This window comes from Berghia stephanieae, chromosome 4 (genome assembly GCF_034508935.2).
Source record: "Berghia stephanieae isolate SIO BIC M18660-M18661 chromosome 4, UCSD_Bste_1.3, whole genome shotgun sequence".
Lineage (NCBI taxonomy): Eukaryota > Metazoa > Mollusca > Gastropoda > Nudibranchia > Aeolidiidae > Berghia > Berghia stephanieae.
Window position 1 is genome coordinate 1,205,588 of NC_088363.1, and position 21,424 is coordinate 1,227,011.

Sequence of the window (21,424 nt, forward strand, 5' to 3'; positions counted from 1 at the left end):
GGGGGGGGGGGGGGGGGGGATACACGGTCTGGAAATCTAGTATAAATGATTCAGAAATTCTAAGAATGAAATGTGTGTGTGTTCTCCTGAAGGACATTTTTAATTACACTTTAAATTATTAAAAAAACAAAATTTTAAGAAAAGAGATAAGTAAAATCCTATACATGACGGAGAGAAGAAAAATCAAATTGATAATATAAATAAATATAAAAATAAAATTCCCTTTATTCATCCCATAGGGATGTCTCTAGGATCTATTCCAAGGGAAATCTGGAATAACCCAGGCGTCAGCCGCATTGCAGCTATGCAAATTGAGCTAGGGCGAGGTGGCTTGCTCAAGGTCACACAGCGCAGCAGCGGGTGAGCGAACTCAGTACCTTTCGGGTACAAAGCAAAGACACAGTATCGCTGAGCCACGCTACCCCCTATTGTGGAAAAAAATATAGAAATAGACAGTTATCTAAAATATAGCTGATAGCAGCTGACAATAGCTGATTCTTTAAAAAAAAATTTTTTTTTCTTATTATTGTTTTTTTTTTTTGGGTTTTTTTTCTTCTTATTTTGGATTGTTTGTTTGTTTATTTTCCTCTGTGCATAAGACTATAAACTCATTCTCAAAGAATATGCCAAATGGAACCAGCGTTATTCTGAGTCATATTATGTTTACAATAAAACATTTGCTGTATGGGAAGAAGGGGGGATGGGGGGGAGGGGGAGTGTGCAATGAAAGAAGGCAGCTGGGTCGACAAGCTGGGAACACTACTATTGAATTGTGGGGAGGGGGGGGGGGGGATTAATATTTTTATTTCTTTTTCTTCTCAATTTGTTCCACAAATGACACTCAGCCTGTGACCTGTAGGACAAAAGCTTGATACCCACTGTTGGACGGTCATACAAAATTGTGTCTTTGGGGAAATGCTCTTTACTCACGTTTTGTGAAAATATCAAATTAAGAAACCAGGGAGCAAGCACCGGTGTAAGATGAACATCTGAACGAGTGTGTATGAAAGGTGCCAGAAAAAAGCAAGAAAGAAATAAACAATTTTAAACCATCCCAAAAAGTCAGTCTACCTCAACTGGGGATCGAACCTCAGAGCTTCTGATTACCGGTCAGACGTGCTGCCATTACTGGTAGCATGTCTGACCGCTAATCAGAAGCTCTGCGGTTCGATCCCCGGGATTGAGGTATAGGCTGATTTTTGGAGGTGTTTTTTTTTTCTTGTATTTTTATGGCTTGCTTTCTCTGACACCTTTCATACACACTTGTTTGTCTTGCTTTGTCTGACACCTTTCATACACACTTGTTTGTCTTGCTTTGTCTGACACCTTTCATACACACTTGTTTGTCTTGCTTTATCTGACACCTTTCATACACACTTGTTTGTATTCCTTTGTCTGACACCTTTCATACACACTTGTTTGTCTTACTTTGTCTGACACCTTTCATACACACTTGTTTGTCTTGCTTTGTCTGACACCTTTCATACACACTTGTTTGTCTTGCTTTGTCTGACACCTTTCATACACACTTGTTTGTCTTGCTTTATCTGACACCTTTCATACACACTTGTTTGTCTTGCTTTGTCTGACACCTTTCATACACACTTGTTTGTCTTGCTTTGTCTGACACCTTTCATACACACTTGTTTGTCTTGCTTTGTCTGACACCTTTCATACACACTTGTTTGTCTTGCTTTGTCTGACACCTTTCATACACACTTGTTTGTCTTGCTTTGTCTGACACCTTTCATACACACTTGTTTGTCTTTCTTTGTCTGACACCTTTCATACACACTTGTTCAAATGTTTATTCACATTTTACCACCATGCTCGGGGTACAAAATTGGTACCCAGCCAGTAACACCATTGCATCTGTCAACAAGATGTTATGATAAAAGTGCCTTCTAAGCAGCCTGTCTTGTCCTGCAAGTTCAGTTTTGGCTGTTTCAACCCTGACACTGCAGCTGTATACAGACTTTCCACATGCACGGAGTGGGACAATCATGCAAATGAAGCCGTTGAAGATCCGAGAGAAGAACTGTCCTACGGAACTGAGCTCCCCAGGAATGAATGGGGAACACTGAACAGAGAACGGGCAAAACTTGGGAGACCAGCTGGAAGCATGAAAAAGGGGATGCTGGCTGAGACTAGCTTGTGAACATGTGGATGCCCAGAGCAGACGATGGAGCACATCCTTAGAAAATGCCAGGAAGGGCCCAGCTCCACTGACCATGACCTAAAAGTCTGCTCCTCCGATGCTATGGAGTGGGTTCGGTGTTGGAGCTACAAGCTATGATGATGATGAGTTTGGGTGCTGGATTGAGACCCCTTGTAAAGCCGTTAAAGCACATTTAGTGAATATTGTGCTATAATCAAAGCGTACAATGTTAACAATAGCAAGCAATTTTTATGTTAGATTTTAAAAATATTTCTTTTTGAAATAAATATTTAAGTCCAGCATAATTGGGATTGTGATACAATGTGAGTGCCAAGTAACCTCAACGTTTAGAGGACCACATTAGATAAGCATTATAAGTAAGCATAGCTGCCAACCCACCAAGCTTATTAAGACAGAGTTTGGTCAAAAAATCAGGGAGATTCAGAAAAAAATCAGGGAGATACATAAATGTATAAATCTACATTTCAAAAGACTGACAGCCCATCAGGTTGTCTCTGGGGCAAGGTATAGTTGAATTAATCCACTCTTAAGCGAAATTACAAAGTAGCCTGCACATGCACTTAGAACACAAACAATCTCCATCCATGAATGTTTCTGGCAACTACTAATAAACGAAACATACTTGATATCAAGATACACGATGACTTGGCACAGTTTTAGAATGACCAACAATTGAGTTTAAAAGTTTTTTTTAAATGCGGGAGATCGGTGTGACGGGCGGGAGTGCAGGAGACGAACTAAAAATGCGGGAGTCTCCCGCAGTTTCTGGTAGGATTGGCAGCTATGAGTAAGGTAGAAGTAGGATGTGTGTAAACGTTTAGAGGACCACATTAGAAAAGCATTATAAGTAAGGGTAGAAGTAGGATGTGTGTAAACGTTTAGAGGACCACATTAGATAAGCATTATAAGTTAGGTAGAAATAGGATGTGTGTAAACTTAATCACTTAATACAGGGTAAATAAAGTAAAGGGATTTTGATTGACTAGGAGAAAAAGAATAAAGTAAAAAGAATTTAGAAAAAAAAAATCAGAAGCATAGGTCTCAACTCAAAATTTTTAAAAAGGGGGAAGTTTATGCTTGGCACCCATTGAACAGATGTGCGCACAATTTATTTTTAGAAGCGTTCCGACTATGAGCATGGTGACAAGAATCACCACCAACATCGAGAAGATAGGGGATCAAGTCCTAATTCTGGTCTCTAAGCCATTTTTAGTATAAAAAAACAACAAAAAAACAAAACAAATTGAGCTTTTTTATAGCGCAATATCCACTTAATGTGCTCAAAGCGCTTTACAAGGGGTCCCTGGTCAACAGCAACATTTAACATGTAGGACGAGACATGACGCCTGTTAGGCGATATTACAATTTTTCGGACAAAGACAACGCTGTTCACGGCCAGGTACTCATTTTACACCTGAGCACAGTGAGAGAATGTGAGTAAAGAGTCTCCTTTTCCAAGAACTCAACTATGCGTCGAGCGAGGCTCGAACCCAGGACCTTCCGATCCGAAAGCGAGAGTCATACCACTAGACCACATAGTAGCGTACATCCTTAGAGATTACATTACATGACAGCTGTCCGTAAGGAGTTACATGACACTGGACCATGGAATGTTCTTAAAGGCAATTAACTCTTCTCTTCAAGAGCGAGATGTATTGTTTTCTGTGCTGACTAAAGCCTTCTGCTATTGCGGCAGCAAGATAACTGGAGGTCAAAATAGCGGAGGCGAAGTGGAGGAAACGGGCAATGGCAGCAGAGCCATAGCGGAGAAAACTGGGATAGCGGATTTCTGCCATATAGTGGGACATTGAGACCTATGAGAAGGAAAGTTGAGAGGATTGAAGAAAACAACAAAAAAAAAAAAGAAAAGAAAAGAAAAATGGTGTCCTAAGGGTATGAGGGTGTAAAAAGTTAACTCAAACAAAAGAGAGGAAAAATGTTCATTGTTCATTTGCCCATTTCTATGCAAAAGGAGAAAGTTGGGAAAGAGAAATGGAGAGGAGAGAAACAGGATGGTATGATATAATGTGTGACAGTGTTGAATGCTTGAAGGTGTGCTAATTCAGAAAAGTGAGTGGAGCAGGTAATTAATGTTGATAACAACAAGAAATGAAATGAGTAGGAAAGTGCTAGAAGACAATAGAGAATTAAAATTTTTCGCGGCGGCGATGGGGGCTCGAACCCGTGACCTTACTGGTATGACAAGTCCAGCCAGGCAGAGTTGTCGTATCAGTAAGGTCGCGGGTACGAGACCCCATCGCCGCCGCGAAAATTGTTTATTCTCTTTTGTCTTCTGGCACTTTCCTACTCATTTCATTTCAAGGTGTGCTTATCAAGGTTTGAACGTTAAGAAGAATTATTTTTTCATGAAATCAGAATCAATCAAACAACAACACAAACAAAAAAACAAACCCAGTTAACAACGCTACATCCTACCCCCCCCCCCCCCCCCCCCCCCCCAACTCCACCTCCACCAATGAGAGTGTAAAGTACCAGAGTCATTAATCCAAATAATCGTTTACCAAATAAGTTTTGAAAGAAGGCCAGGAAGGCTGCGACTTAAACAATTCTTGGGAATGGAAATGCATTCGTTAAAGCATCATGTCATGTTTTTTATGGGTTTTTTTTTTTTTTTTGTGTTGCTATTGGCCTGGGACCCCTTGTAAAGCGCTTTGAGACTAAGTGGATATTGCACTATATAAAAACTCTTTTTTTTTTCCCCTAAACCGAGATTCGTCAGTGTTTTATTTGGGGTTTTTTTTAGCCATTACCTGCAGGATTTTTTTATTTCTAATGATCTCCTGAATTTAATGGCTACTAAAAACCAGCACTGCCGTAAATTTCCGGCCAACATTCAACCCTGGAGCTTAATTAAGCATACTTGAATGAGCTCGAGCAAGGGACAAGAGCAAATGCATGTTTGTAAGTGTGTGTGTGTATGTGTGTGTGTTTATGAGAAAGAGAAAGAGAATCAGAGTAGAATGAGGGAGGAGAGAGGAGAGAGAAGAGAGGAGAAGAGAGAGGAGAGAAGAGAGAGAGAGAGAGAGAGAGAGAGAGAGAGGAAGAGGGAGAGAGAGAGAGGAAGAGAGAGAGAGAGAGAGAGAGAGAGAGAGAGAGGGAGAGAGAGAGAAGAGAGAGAGAGAGAGAGAGAGAGAGAGAGAGAGAGAGAGAGAGAGAGAGAGAGAGAGAGAGAGAGAGAGAGCGAGAGAGAGCGAGAGAGAGCGAAAAGACGTTGACACTAAAAGAGTACAATAATAATTAACCAAAAGGAGGGAATTGAAATCCAAGTTGAATTATTTTTTTTTTAGAGTTTGAAATTTTAAAAAAATTATAAAGATATAATATAATAGAATACAGATTGAAACATTAATTGTCTAGGTAATGTTGTGTTTGAAAAAGGCTAAGGTATGCGATAGCCAAAGGGGTTACAGGATTAAAGACGGCCATTAGCTTGATGAGAGATTTTATTATCGTATCGTATCCAAGAAAAGAAGAACGTACACTGCACAACAGGCTGAGAGGTGCCGTAGTTTTCTTTGGCTTGAAGATGGAATCAAAGATACAACGTACAAAGTTATTTCATTGAATATACTTATTTTTCTAAAAGGACTTGTAAACACAATCACAACAGCAAACATCATGGCAGAAATGGTTATCATATCAAAGACATTTGTAGTTAAACTCACTCAACCCTAACACCTACTATATCCGTAGTATACCCGGGTTCCTTATACCACATGCCTATTTATTACATTTTTTCTGAGACAAATTATAGGCGCATATTCAAAGCTAATTTTTTTAGTTTTTGCATGTTAATGGTAGTTGAATAAAATTATCTTTGCACATTCTCATTTTTAATACATTTTTTTCCAATTTTGAAAAGTAGCAAAAATCTCTGGGATTGAGTGAGTTAATATTAATAGGCCAACGAGACACCCGTTCCACTGGTCTGTTCATTACTATAAAAAGTATACCTTAAAAATTGAAAAAGATTCTAGACATGTGATAAATTATTTGGATTGTCAACAGATAACTCTGGGTGCCATGCTACTTATTAACTCACTCAACCCTGACACCGACTATATCCGTAGTTTAACCGGGTTACTTTTACCCCATGCCTATTTATTACATTTTTTTCTGAGACAAATTATAGGCGTAGTATCAAAGCTAATGTTTTTTTTTTTTTTAGTTTTTGCATGTTAAAAGTTGTATAAAAGAATAGTTGAATAAAACTATCTATGTACATGCTCATTTTAAATAAATTTTTTTCCAATTTTGAAAAGTAGCAAAAATCTCTAGGATTGAGTGAGTTAAAACGATAAGAAAGATTGAGAACAATTCAAAAAGAATTGAAATGCTTCATTTTTGAATATTCACTAACTTTGTCTTCCAATTGAATCCACAGTATATGGCTTTGTGGTCCAGTGAAAGAACACTTGTTGACTTAAGACCTGTAGGTCCCTGGTTCGATTCCAGCTCAAGGTAACACAAAGTTGATTCCATGGACAAGGATCTTTACTCGCATTATTATCTACACTTGGGCTATAGCTCAGTTGGTAGAGCACTCACTGCACACGCAAAGGGACCGAGATCAATCCCGGGTGCAGTCAAGATTTTTTTTCAGACTCCCCTGTCCACCCAGCAGTGATTGGGTAGCTGGGTCTGTTAGATCTGGTGGAAAGTACTTTACGATAGACTAGTGTCCTATCCAATGGGTAGCAAGCGATTGCTATTGTCTTGTTTCACGCTATTGAAACCGAGATAAACTCCAGCTCTATGGGCCTAAAGGCTCTGAAGCACTACTTAGGTGTAAAAAGAGTACCTAGCTATTGTATCTGTGTATAAAAAATGGTAATATTGTCTTACAGATGTCATTCTCTTACTACACGTTAAGTACTGCTCTTGTAAAAATATGTTGTGAAGTTAATAACAGTACACCCATATAGCCGTATTAATTTTGGTAAATTAAGTAAACTGTAACAAGCTGGAAGGTATATATATATATATATATATATATATATATATTATATATATATATATATATATATATATATATATAATATATATATATCAATTGATTAAAAAATAGGACAGTTTGACAGCATGCACCTTAGTTTTATACTAAGCTTTTTCTTTATCTCCATTTTCCATGTATTTCTGTTAACCATTTGCCCGTAACGCTTTTAAATTGTGTTAGTTTTACATTACTGTACACTGTAAATTGACATTAACTGTCAACTTTTACCTTCATCAATTTTCTTCATTTTCCTGTAATTAATATCACAAATGACCAAGTGGATGAATGATATTTATAAATGTACTCGCTAATACTTGTAACAAATATCATGAAATATGGCTTCATGCGGTGTCCCTTAAATAATCAATAAATTGTTTAGCCATCAACTTTTCTACACAAATACGCGTTTACATTTTCACAACATTTTAAGATTGTCTCTTTTCAAAATTGGTTTACATTAAAACCAAAAAGACTATAGTTTCAACATTAAAAAAAACAAAATATGTATATATATATGTATATATAATATATTATATATATATATATATATATATATATATATATATTTATATATATATATATATATATATATATATATAATATATATATATATATCTACACACACAATGAACTGACTGTTTCAGATATCTTTCAGTTCATTAACATGCCATTTAGTGCTTTTTTGGTATCCAAATTGAGATTAAAAGTTCAGAAACCAACAATGCTCAGCACACACTAACAAAATGATAAAAGTAAATAAATATATATCAAGTAACATAAAATTCTGATGTCATGCGATTGTTGTTTTGGTTGATTTAGGACCAGTTCTCACCAGTCACCCCACATTGACATATCACAAGATTTTTACTTTGATTCAAGAATTCCCCACCCTTTAGACAACCATTTCTATTCTGCCATACTCATAAAAAAACAACAAAAAAACACACGTATTTAAAATTTTGGCCATGAAAACTCATCCTTCAAATATCGATCGATTAAAATGACTCTCATTTTGGCAAAAACTCTCAAACCTGGGATTTAAAGTAGGACTTCGTGAAGCCCCAGGTTTAAGAGTTTTTGCCAAAATGAGTCATTCTAATCTATTGATATTTGAAGGTTGAATTTTCTGGCCAAAATTTTAAATATGTGTTTTTTTTCAGAGTTTGGCAAAAATAAAAAATTGAGTGGATTATACATCATCAATAAAGAAATTAAAAAATGATTAAATCCAAAATCATGTTATCAACATACAGCATTCCATTCCAAACAAAACAAAAACAAAAACCAAAACCAAAACAAAGAGACTCACGAGAGGATCTGGAATGGAGTCCTATCACACGATCTCCAAGGTTGATGATATTGCGACTGAGTAGACGAGCACGCTCGGAAATTGGTCTGGAATTAAAAAGATTTTTTGTTTTAAAATAAAAAAATTCGAGGCAGAAGAGAAATTTGTTATCTCAGAAAAAACATCATTGTTGTAACTCCTTTGTGCTAAGATATCAAAATTGAAAAAGTTGATCTAGCAAATAATGATACTTAAGAAAATGAATGTCCTGATGACAAACCTGGCTATTTGGGGTAGAATGTTTATATTTCTACCTTCTAAATTAGGAATGTGTCTTACTGTAGAAAAAAGATATTGTCAACGAAGATATCAAATATAAAACATTTTTTCAAGAGTCCAATGAAATGTTTCCATTTCTTGTATTATATATATATATATATATATATATATATATATATATATATATATATATATATATATATATATATATAATATATATATATATATATATTGAATCGTGTTTGATACAAATATGGAACGGAAAGTGCTCGACATGTAGCAATGGAGCGAATTATTATTTTAATATTTACCACAATGTTGGAGTCAGTCTACATCGATGTTTCAGGCCTTTTCAGCCATCGTCAGGACTGTGTGTTACATGAGTTTGGTTTGTTGTCTGTTGTTTGTTGACAAACAACAAGAGACAACAAACCAAACTGACTCTAACATTGTGGTAAATATTCTAAAAATAATATATATATATATATATATATATATATATATATATATATATATATATATATATATATATATATATATTTATGCTTTGTTTTCCAATCCTGTAACCTTAGATATAATGGCATAAAAATGTAAATTTTAAAAAATGACAATGATGATGATGATGATGATGATGAAAACGTTCCATGTCTGGTACTTAATTCTTTTTTGAAGCTGTTATATTCATTATTGTTCATTACTTTTTACAAGCTGCAGCCTCTAGAAGCTTGGTATCACTTTGGATAATATACAACATTTGTCTTGCGTGTTATCTTAACAAAGTTCAGCTCAATACCCTAAACATGAATTTAAATAATACCACAATCTACAATATTTACTACAATATAGCTCGTTAATTTAAGAAGTCTTACAATTTTTCAAGAATGTTAGGTATAAATCATCAAAAATAGACAATAATATGTTAGTGGAGACATGAACATTTCAATTGATGACAATCTTCTAATTTGGACCGGCAAGTCGTCCCATACACTACATGCAATGATACCTGGTGAATTGAATGTTCGCCCCAAATCTATATAGCATAGTCTACACAACTGAAATGAAATAAAGCTAGCAACAGACGACAAATCACTCTATTTTAAAGCCAATTGTGTTGGGGTTTGTTTTTTTAGGTCATACGACTTTAGATAATGAGAGGATTAATCTATCCTTTGGGAACAAAACATCTCATCAAATCTCTAAAGAGTAAGAAACAAAAATGAAAATAACAGCTTCAAGAAAGAACAAAATACAAAACTTGGAACGTTTCATGCTCAAAACCCTTCTTCAGCCAACAACAACGAAAAAACAATAAAGACATAAATACATTACTGAAGAAGGGTTTTGAGCCCAAAACATTCCGTGTTTGGTATTTTTGTTCTTTTTTGAAGCTGTTATAATCATTTTTGTTTATCACTCTTTACAGTCCACAGCTTCTAGCAGCCTAGTATCACATCAAATTTCTCATTCTTTAATCTTTGTAAACGATCACAAATCTTTTTTCAAAATGAAAAGTTAAACATAAACTTCTTAGGGGGAAAAAACCCTGTAAACAAAACAAACAAACGCCGCTTTAATCAAATTCATAGAATTTTTTTTTTTTTAACATACTTCAGAAGTCACTACTACTTTTAATAAGGAGGAAGTTATTCTAGGATGAATTGGCTACTGGATTTCAAACTGCTTTATTATTCAACTTTAGTTTTTTAGTTCTTATTCTTTTTCATTATTTCTAAAGGAACAACTGAATTGATAAACTACCATCCCTACTATAACCAACAACCACATATTCCTTTTCTAAACCCTTTTCTTCCCTCTTCTATATTGATTTATGTCATGAACATTAACTAATTTTGACAGCCAGGGGGATTAGAAAAAGGAGTAACAGCACTGAACATTTTTTCCCCCTTTTTTTTTTTTTGGCTTTTGTATTCATCTCTTGTCAAACATTTCAGGGATTTTCAACCAGTCAAATGTCTGGCTGGAAAAGCTACTTTGCTACACCTGATAAACAAAAATGAATAGAACAGCTTCAACAAACAACAAAACACCAAGCACGGAACGTTTCAGGCTCAAAACCCTTCTTCAGCCAACAACAAAATAAATAAAGATATAAATACATTATAAATTCCAGATAGACGACAGAGATATTTTGTAGGTCCTCTCTGTTGAAAAAATCTTGGAAAGTAATATCTCTTTTTCTACAGAGAGGACCTACAAAATATCTCTGTTGCCTATCTGGAATTTAGTAACGTATTTATGTCTTTATTGTTTTCTTGTTGTTGGCTGAAGAAGGGTTTTGAGCCCAAAACGTTCCATGTTTGGTGTTTTGTTCTTTGTTGAAGCTGTTATCTTCATTTTTGTTTATTACTTTTTTACAGTCCACAGCTTCCAGCAGCCTAGTATCCACTTTGCTACACCTATGGGGTTGATTAAATTCAAACAATAAGGGTTGGTAACTCAACAAAACTATAACAACAGGTCATCATAACAACTGAAAATGTCCTTTATCCAATCAAAAACCTCCGATAGATACTTACTCCTCAAACGTTACCATTCTACTTTCCAATCTCCTATTCCCATCATGCAATTAAATGAATAGATGACAAATGGTTGGGTTAGTTTAAGAGTTTCCATTTTCTACATCGCAATGGATTCTCCTATAACTTCCAGGCAATCTTTTGACAGTTTTTATAATTCGTTTGTGTGGCTGGCTCAGAAAACCCGGAAAAATGCGCACTTTTCATAAATTGAGTAATGTATGCAGTGGTTGAGACCACACCTTTCTGATCGTTTACCACTTTAAATTTTCTTTCTCCGTCTATTAGAACCCAAGTTATGAAATTTTTTTCTGAATAAAATTTGTTGCTATGGGAAACACTTTATCTTCGATTTTGGCTCTTTCTGATCGTTTACCACTTTAAATTTTCTTTCTATGCCTATTAGAACCCAAGTTATGATTTTTTTTTCTGAATAAAATGTGTTGCTATGGGAAACACTTTATCTTCAATTTTGGCTTATATCTCAAACCGAAGCTTGCCGCATCTTCCCGGGTTTTCTCATCCAGCCTCACATTTATTACAAGGAATAGTTACACTATGGATTGGTTTTTCTATTTTTAGCACACCTCAAGTCGATTTGATCACTTCTGAAAATCTATAAGTATAATACACCTTTTGTTTTTGTTTAAATACTTTTACAATACATTATGTGCTATTGTAACCTTTTTGGAATAATGATTCTACCAGATTTGAACTCATTTAGTTTGTTTTTCATGTTTCACACAAAGGGCTTGAATTAATAAATTACATATAAATATATATAAATTCCACCCATTAAAACACATCAATATTGGACAGAACTTTGAGAACACATTATAGAAGACCATTACTATCACTGTTATACCTCTACAACTTTACAAACTTTTATGCTCCTGCCTGTGTGTGTGTGTGTGTGTGTGTGTGTGTGTGTGTGTGTGTGTCTGTGTGTGAGTAGAGGTGTGGGGGTGTGCGTGTGACTAAGAGAGAGTATGTATGGGTTTTCGAAACTGTTATGAAACATCATCTTCATTTAGATACTTATATCATTTACTATTTTGATATGTTTATATATTATCATTTTATTAATATATTTTTGCCTACTTATCTATGTATTGTATTTTTAATTTCAAACATTATAAACCAAATGACAAATTGCCATTTTTTTTGGACAATTAAGATTATATCATTTTTATTATTATTATTATTATTATTATTATTATTATTATTATTATTATTATTATTATTATTATTATTATATTATTATTATATTATTATTATTAGTGTTATTGTTATTATTATTATTATTATTATTATTATTATTATTATTATTATTATTATTATTATTATTATTATTATTATTATTATTATTGTTATTATTATTATTATTGTTGTTATTATTATTATTATTATTTTTTTTTTTTTATTATTATTATTATTATTATTATTTATTATTCTTATATCATCATCATCATCATCATCATCATCATCATCATCATCATCATCATCATCATTATTATTATTATTATTATTATTATTATTATTATTATTATTATTATTATTATTATTATCATTATTATTATCATAGAAATAATATAGAAATATCTGTCCTTGAATAACTAGACTGCCATGCTCTGAAATAAAACCCCAAAAAACCCCACACAGTTTTCAAACATTGACTGGAAAACTCGTCCCTCAAATATGACAAGATGAAGATCATATTTTCATTAATCAATATTTGTAGGCCTAGTTTTCTAGCCAAAATTTGAAAAATGGTTGGAGTGTTTTCCCCAGAGAATGTGACAGTAGAGCAGTATTGATTTATCATTATATCAATGTATAGAGTAAGGAAAAACATACAAAATGTGTTAATTCTCAAGTTGTCAATTATAAAAATAAACACAATCATCAACAATTAATCAAAATACCAGTTTACAGAAACAAAAGGATATTATAGGTATGAATAGCATGAGTGAACCCACTCAATTTTTGGCAAATTATCATTCGTTTGAATGTAAGTTCGCTGTTTTAATTGAAAACCATGTATTCTTTTAAAAAGTTTTAGGATAACAACGTCCTTCCTTCTTCAGCCAACAACAAAAACGGTGAAAACATTAGTACATCACTTAAAATCACGGTTTTTGTCATTTGCTGAAAAAGAGATTTGAGCCCGAAACATTCTTTGCTTGGGAATTAATTCTTGTTCAAAGTGTTATATTCTAGTATGACAAGAATCAGAAACAAACAACAAGAACAAGTAACAAACAAAAATATTTTAAAATTTAAGACCTTTCATTTCATTTGATGAAGCAGTTGCTAAAAATGCCTCCTTTGGCAATCGTAGTTAAGTTTCAAACATTCAATAACAAAAACCTTATCAAATGACCTTTGGGACTGTCTGAATTGCTGGCAATCGTAGTTAAGTTTCAAACATTCAATAACAAAAACCTTATCAAATGACCTTTGGGACTGTCTGAATTGCTGGCAATCGTAGTTAAGTTTCAAACATTCAATAACGATAACCTTATCAAATGACCTTTGGGACTGTCTGAATTGCTGGCAATCGTAGTTAAGTTTCAAACATTCAATAACGATAACCTTATCAAATGACCTTTGGGACTGTCTGAATTGCTGGCAATCGTAGTTAAGTTTCAAACATTCAATAACGATAACCTTATCAAATGACCTTTGGGACTGTCTGAATTGCTGGCAATCGTAGTTAAGTTTCAAACATTCAATAACGATAACCTTATCAAATGACCTTTGGGACTGTCTGCATTGCATTTCTTTTTCATGACATTCCCCATTTTAAGCCGAATGTCAAAATCTTGGTACATCATGAATCACCTTCACTAACATGGACATCTTTTCATTGAACCTTACCGAGAGATTTTGAAAGCCGGCTCCCATTGCTTTCTATCTTAACTCTCTCATTACCGACCCTTTCCTTGATTCTCCACTAAACATCGGAACCATCTAACTTAAAAATTTAAGTTTAAGACTCTACTCAAAATAAATAAATAAATAAATAAATAAATACATGTACATCGCAGAATTAAGTTCTTATAACTATGATTTTTTAAATCTTCAAATTTTGTGATTACAAAAGAAATCTGAATGAGATAAATATTGGTGGAATTGTAACAAATGTGACGATTTTCCTGTAGTTGGTAAGGAGAGGGTTAGACAACCCTTGTATAATTCATTCATAAATAATATGAAGGCATTTGGATCTCCTGAACATGAACATTCGATTCTCAGACAAGGAATACAAGATGAATTTTCGGAATGATATTTTTGTTCATTTTTAAAAATTTATAATTTTTGCTTTGTTTCACATTCTTTTTATACACATCCCATCATATTTTTAGAACGTAATACATAATCAAACACATCTTTAAACTGTACAATGTTTTTAAAAGAGAAAGTAAATGTAAAACTTTTGTCGTAATAACTAAAATGTTTTCATTTACCCTTCAAAACAGCAGATCTCTAATACTTACTTTGCCTGATAGAGTGGTGAACTTGAGGCCATGCAATTGAATAAACAGGTTTATGGGAGTTTTCAACAACAACAACAACAATTATGAAGAATTAGAAATCTCGATAACTTTATTTCTTTTTCTGAAAGATGTACACGAAAGCATCAGCTATGGTACAGACAGCTTTTGATGCTTCACACGTGTCCACTATTATCTAGTTTCTCAGCTAATCATTTTCACAAATACAGACACAAACAACACAATCACAATTTTAACACATAGACATTAGAAGAGATGTACATATAAATTTTCATTATTATACCATCACATGGGTATATTTACACATATCATTCATACTAAATTAAGAAATTAAGAAGGAACAGGCACTGGTGTAAGATAAAGAACTGAACAAGTGTGTATGAAAGGTGCCAGACAAAGCAAGAAAGAAAAATACAAGAAAAAAAAAACATCCCAAAGTCGACCTCGAGGTCAACTGATTTTTTGGGATATTTTTTTTTTTCTTGTATTTTTCTTTCTTGCTTTGTCTGGCACCTTTCACAGACACTTGCTCAGTTCTTTATCATTCATACTGTATCACTTCTCTCATTATCATCAAGTTTATAAATCTGACTCTTCCTTTAATGTCCACCTTCACTCATGAAGATTTTGACATGAACAATATAACATTAAGGTGAAAATTCAACTTATTGTCGACTATAATCCTAACATGTTTTCCAAAACCAAAAAGAAAGACGACAATTTCATAACCCTCTTTGGATGTGTTAAACGATAACAGGGTGATATTGGGTGCTTTGACTTTTACTTACTTCGTGTCTGGTATTCTTTATGTAGATGTTTAGAGATAAAATTAAGGTCTTTTTAAAACTTAGGTAATAGAAAATGATCAAGTAGTCTGTAATAACCGTAAAAATCACAGACTCTGAAGTTATCCAATAAAACATATATACGTGATCAACAATCTTAAATTCCATATCTTTAACTAAAAAAAAATGGAATTTTTAATTCTTATTGTGAGTCAGAAATTGGAGAAAATCCATGAGTGTAAGTTGTATCGTGTTTTTACTAGTGTTTATATTTTGGTTTGTTTATTATTTATTTTTATTTATTCACTTATTTATCTATTTATTCAAGTATTTATTTATTTAGTTATTTACTCATTTATTTTTTAATAGTTTAAAAGGCCAGAGAATGATCATAAAGATCTAATATTTAATTATTTATTCTTATTTTATTTGCCATTACTCCCATGCACCAGGAGTAACATGCAGCATGATCCAACACTACATTTTTAAATTGAATTTTGGCTACAGATCCTCTGAGTGGAATCTCATTTCAGTTGCATGATATATCAAGCTACCAATGTAGAGCAGTATATGCATGTAGAGGACTGCTATCTAGACAAACATAAAATATTTTTTTTTTTTGTTTGTTGCTTTAGGTCTCTTCCAACACAATTGAGGTTATATGAGAGACCGCTGAAACAAAAAAACAAGCAATCTAACACTAACAAAAATAGTACAAATGTAAATCAAAATCATTACCTAAAGATATCATAAGCTAAATTATAAATAACCAAGAACAAACAGGCAGAAGATTTACAGAAAAAAAAATATCCCCTGTCAAAAATACAATCACAAACCAAAGAAGCAGGATAGGCTAGGAAAGAGAAGAAGAAACGACATCACTATCGGATCATAAACCCATGCGAACATCATAGGTATACGATTCAAGGGTGATGCTCCCATCCAACCACCCCCACAAACATCAAATAAACACGTCTACAACTTTCCAATGGAGAATAATCAACACATCATACCTAAATCTTTTTCGGAGCGTGGACTCAATCTTGTTCTCCTTGTGAGCAAGCTCAAGTTCCTGGACCGACTGGCGAGTCGTCTTGAAGAACTCTCTCCGTATTCTGTAATTTAAATTTAAAATTAAAGAAAACAACGAAAACAAGGAAAAATTGCGTTTTTTATATAGCATAAAATCCACCAAATGTGCTTATTAACGTGCTTTACAAGGGGTCCCAAAATTGAGTTTCTATACAGCATAAAATCCACTAAATGTGCTTAAAGTGCTTTACACAGGGTCTCAAAATTGAGTTTTTATACAGAATAAAATCCACTTAATGTGCTTTATGTGATTCACAAGGAGTCCAAACCAACATCAACACTTGACATGTACGATTTTTAATTCAGAAAAGTGAGTGGAGCAGGCACTTATGTTGGTAACAACCAGATATGAAGTGAATAGAAAAGTGCCAGAAGACAATAGAGAATAAAAATTTTTCGTGGCGGTGGTGGGGTTTGAACCTGCGACCTTATTGGTACGACAACTCCGCCTGGCAGGTGAGAGCGTGGCTCTACTGTGTGAGCTATCCACGAACACAAAAATATTCGTTTCAAACTCAAAGTCATTACTAGATTCCTCTCTCACCCACTTCTTGAGACCGCCGATAAGATCGCAGGTTCAAACCCCACCACCGCCGCGAAAAATTTTTATTCTCTATTGTCTTCTGGCACTTTTCTATTCACTTCATATCTGGTTGTTACCAACATAAGTGCCTGCTCCACTCACTTTTCTGAATTAAAAATTCACCCCATACACCGGAGCATACTCAATGTCTCAATCGTTTCTATGTTATATGTTTGTGTTGAGAATATTGGCTATTAAGCTTAACTGCTGGTCAAAATTATTCGCGATGGTGGTGTACGAACGAATCGGCGGTCTCAAGAAGTGGGTGAGAGAGGGATCTAGTAATGACTTTGAGTTTGAAACGAATATTTTTGTGTTCGTGGATAGCTCACACGGTAGAGCCACGCTCTCACCTGCCAGGCGGAGTTGTCGTACCAATAAGGTCGCAGGTTCAAACCCCACCACCGCCGCGAAAATTTTTTATTCTCTATTGTCTTCTGGCACTTTTCTATTCACTTCATATCTGACATGTACGATGAGACCTGAGCATTTTAATCTTTATTTGAAGTAAATCGGGTGATTTTTCATGAAGTTATGGTCAGATGTATGGGAAAGGTATCCAGCAACTTTTCTCAAATTTCATACTTTTTCAACTTGACTCGCTGTAAAAAATATTTAGAAGTGAAATTAAGCTTTGATATTTCACGAAGATGTACAAAAAGGGTTGATTTAACCATTCATGACAAGAACTCATTTTTGATAAAAATTTGACCTTTTAACTAAACTTGACAATATCTCAATTCAAACCTTTTCACCATCCAACTGATTATGGGACAGCGTGGCTCAGCGGTACGGTCTTTGCTTCGTACCTGAAAGGTACCGAGTTCGACTACCCGCCGCATTGTGTGGCCTTGAGCAAGTCACCTTGCCTTAGCTCACTTTGCGGCGCTGCACTGCGGCTGAGGCCTGGGTTATTCCAGTCTTCCCTTGGAATAGACCCTAAAGAAAAATTTCCCCTTAGGGATGAATAAAGGGAATTTATTTATTTATTTTATTATGTAACATATAATAAATTATTCTTACACTTTCCAGACAAAGTCTCTGAATAGGGCGGTACAGGGGATGATGATGAGACCAAGCCAGAACAAGGAACATCCCAAAACATGCTCCCCCTGGATGTAGAGATGACAATAAAAACATGAATTTTTATAAAACATAAGTTGGATGCATTTCAAGACTTCATTGGACAATTTGAAGAAATTCCCCCTTTCTTGCAAAAGACCTCTGATACATAGGTGAAAGTCCACAGGGATCAATTTGCCTGAAAGACAGGCGGGTGAAACCAGTTTGCCTGAAAGAGATGCAAGTGTAAATCAACTCCTCGCCACTTTAAACTTAAATGATCTTCTTCTTTCTCTTCCTCCTCCTCCTCCTCCTCCTCCCTCCTCCTCTATTTCTCCTCCTCCTCCTCCTCCTCCTCCCTCCTCCTCTATTTCTCCTCCTCCTCCTCCTCCTCCTCCTCCTCCTCCTGCTCCTTCTCCTTCTTCTTCTTCCTTCTTCTTATTATTATTATTATTATTATTATTATTATTATTATTATTATTATTATATACAAATACAGGCTCCATGCTCTGATCTTGTTAAGAATCTTTAAAGCTTAAGTACTAGTCAACATACCATTTTGACGAGTGTAATACTGATATCAATGAAAGCTTCCTCAGATCATATGAGGCTGTTAAGGGTTTGCTAAGGTTTGTCAATGGTTTAGAAAGCAATAAAGAAATAGGAAAGTATTAAGACTTGACTGATGACGCATGATGCAGATTTACTAGCAGTTTGTTCAAGAGGGTTTGGTGGATATTTCTTGACAATTTTGCATGTCTTCAGCAAACTTTTCGTATTCCACAAAGCATGAAATGGAAAACTCAAAATTCCAACTCGCCATTTGAAACGGAATAACAACAAAACAAGACACTCCGCATTTAAATTTGAAATCCCCCACTCACACTCAAGAACAAACCATCATCTTTACTCTTTCTTCCCCTCCACGATCTGACTTTGGAACTCCCTACCAACTGCTTGTAAACAAGCCCGTTTGACTGATGACTTCAAATAATTGACCCCCCTGCTTCCCTCTAAAACCCCTGTTACTTCAGCCTGAAGCTTTGGCCTTAATGGAAGAAGAAGAAGAAGAAGAAGATGGCATATGGGAGGTATTTCCTTAAATAGTACATATACACTTCTTTACATCAGTTGACTCATGAGGAGATCATTTTGCATGCATAGAATCACTTTGTCAATAAGGTGAAATGGTTGGGATGTGCTCAGACATTCAAAATTTAAAATATCGAAATTATGTATTTTTTGCCCTTTTTAATGGTAGTTTTTGGGGAGCAGAACTCAAACCCTGGACTTTCCAATCCAAAGGCAAGTGTCATACCACAAAACCACATATCTGGTGTCTTAAGGAAAAAAGACTGTATGTTTACTTGGAATAAGAGGCCACATATGGTCTTTTTCCTTAAGACGGCCGGTATACTGTAAGTCAAGGCTGCTTTACAAATTCATGTGTCATTCAAACATTTTATCACCAAATTACTGGCCAAAATGGCTGTTTGCTAGCATAGTTGGTTAGTCCAGTGTGTTGTCTGCTCTCTCTCTTTCAGAATACACCTGACACTCCTTTAAAACCTCTTTTCTGTGAGTGATTTTATTGATTTTATTGAATGATATATGATCACATGTGCACATATATGTATATGCGCTTCCGAACATTTTTGGTAGAAAGGGGCGCTATAGAAATTATGCATTATTATTATTATTATTATTATTATTATTATTATTATTATTATTATTATTATTATTATTATTATTATTATTATTATTATCATCATTATTATTTGTCAGTAACATTTGTCAACAAGGCAGCAAAGCTTACCTGTCCCACCATTTCCGAGGCGATTCTGATGGTAGGATAGATGTGACTGTACACAATGAGGAAGACAAACCAGGAGAGAATACTTCCCCAGATGGTCAGATGAGTCAACTGCAACAATAGAAAATGAATCAAGTCATTTAGAATGGCAGGAAACAGAACAGTGAGTGAATACTATGCTGCTAGCAAATTAAGACTGTAAAATCTATTGACCAAAAATTAGTTTTTTAACATTTGTTCGTCTGTTCAGATTTTATATAAAGTATTATTATTTAAATTGTTTTTGTGGTTGGCTGAAGAAGGATTTTGAGGCCAAAACATTCCATGTTCAGTATTTTTGTTCTTTATTGAAGCTGTCCTATTTATTTTTTTTTCCATATGTTTACTTTTGACAAGAACATTTTTGAGTTGTGGAGTCCTGGGAGCTCAGTTTAGTAGAGCCCTCGTCTCACACACAAAGGTGTGGTTGAGATCGTTTTGATCACCCTTCTATACACCCAGCAATGAATTACCCAATCAACTGGCTCTGTTAAATCAAGACAGAAAGGACTTTGCAAGTATCCTGTCCAAAGGGTAACAATCAATTGTTATTGTCTATTTAATGCAAGATAATCTCAGGCTCCATATATATATTAAAATTTATAGACGGATGTGAATCTAAGGTATAGAATTCTTATTTAAAAAATACTAATGAAAGAGTGATAATGGAGAGGCTTCGGATGGGAACAATACAGATTATATCATTCCCATCTGAAGCCTTTCCATTATGAGCTTTAAAAAAAACCCCAACTAAGCCCAATATCCACTAAATGTGCTCAAACCGCTTTACAAAGCCTCCCTGACCAACAGCAACACGTAACATGTAGAGCGAGGCATAACGCCTGTGGGGCGATATCGCATTTTTATTTCTTTTCCCCAGACAGAGACAACGCTATTGATGACCCGGTATTCATTTTACACCTAAGTACGGTGAGAAAATGTGAGTAAAGAGTCTTTTCCAAGGACTCAACTATGCGCCGAGTGAGGCTCGAACCCAGGACCTTCCGCTCCGAAAGCGAGAGTCATACCACAAGACCACATATCCACACATTATCACTCTCTTTCGTTAGTATTTTCATGATCACAGGCTTCAGCCATCCCCCACTGCTCTCTAGAATTCTTATCAAGAACTAGATTTACCTTACAAGGAAATGAGGAAAACTAAAAATGAAAATACAGCCACGTCTCTCTAATCCGAAACTCCACAATCCGGATGTCTCCATTATCCGGAC

General features: G+C 34.7%; 1 protein-coding gene across 6 annotated transcripts in view; it reads right to left on the bottom strand.

Moving 5' to 3' along the window:
• The window catches only part of LOC144969886 (putative phospholipid-transporting ATPase IA), a 163,800-nt gene that overhangs the window by 11,311 nt on the left and 131,065 nt on the right, over positions 1-21,424 (bottom strand). For 3 of the 6 annotated variants that reach the window (XM_078908930.1, XM_078908929.1, XM_078908932.1), the window contains 5 exons: positions 20,157-20,264; positions 18,302-18,390; positions 16,617-16,718; positions 8,506-8,591; positions 5,681-5,719 (listed from right to left, as the gene is read on the bottom strand). In XM_078908930.1, the coding sequence (XP_078765056.1) occupies positions 5,681-5,719; positions 8,506-8,591; positions 16,617-16,718; positions 18,302-18,390; positions 20,157-20,264 (424 nt within the window). Of the gene's footprint in view, positions 1-5,680; positions 5,720-8,505; positions 8,592-15,880; positions 16,719-18,301; positions 18,391-20,156; positions 20,265-21,424 lie in introns of those variants that run through there. The other 3 variants (XM_078908933.1, XM_078908931.1, XM_078908934.1) reach the window with 2 other exon arrangements.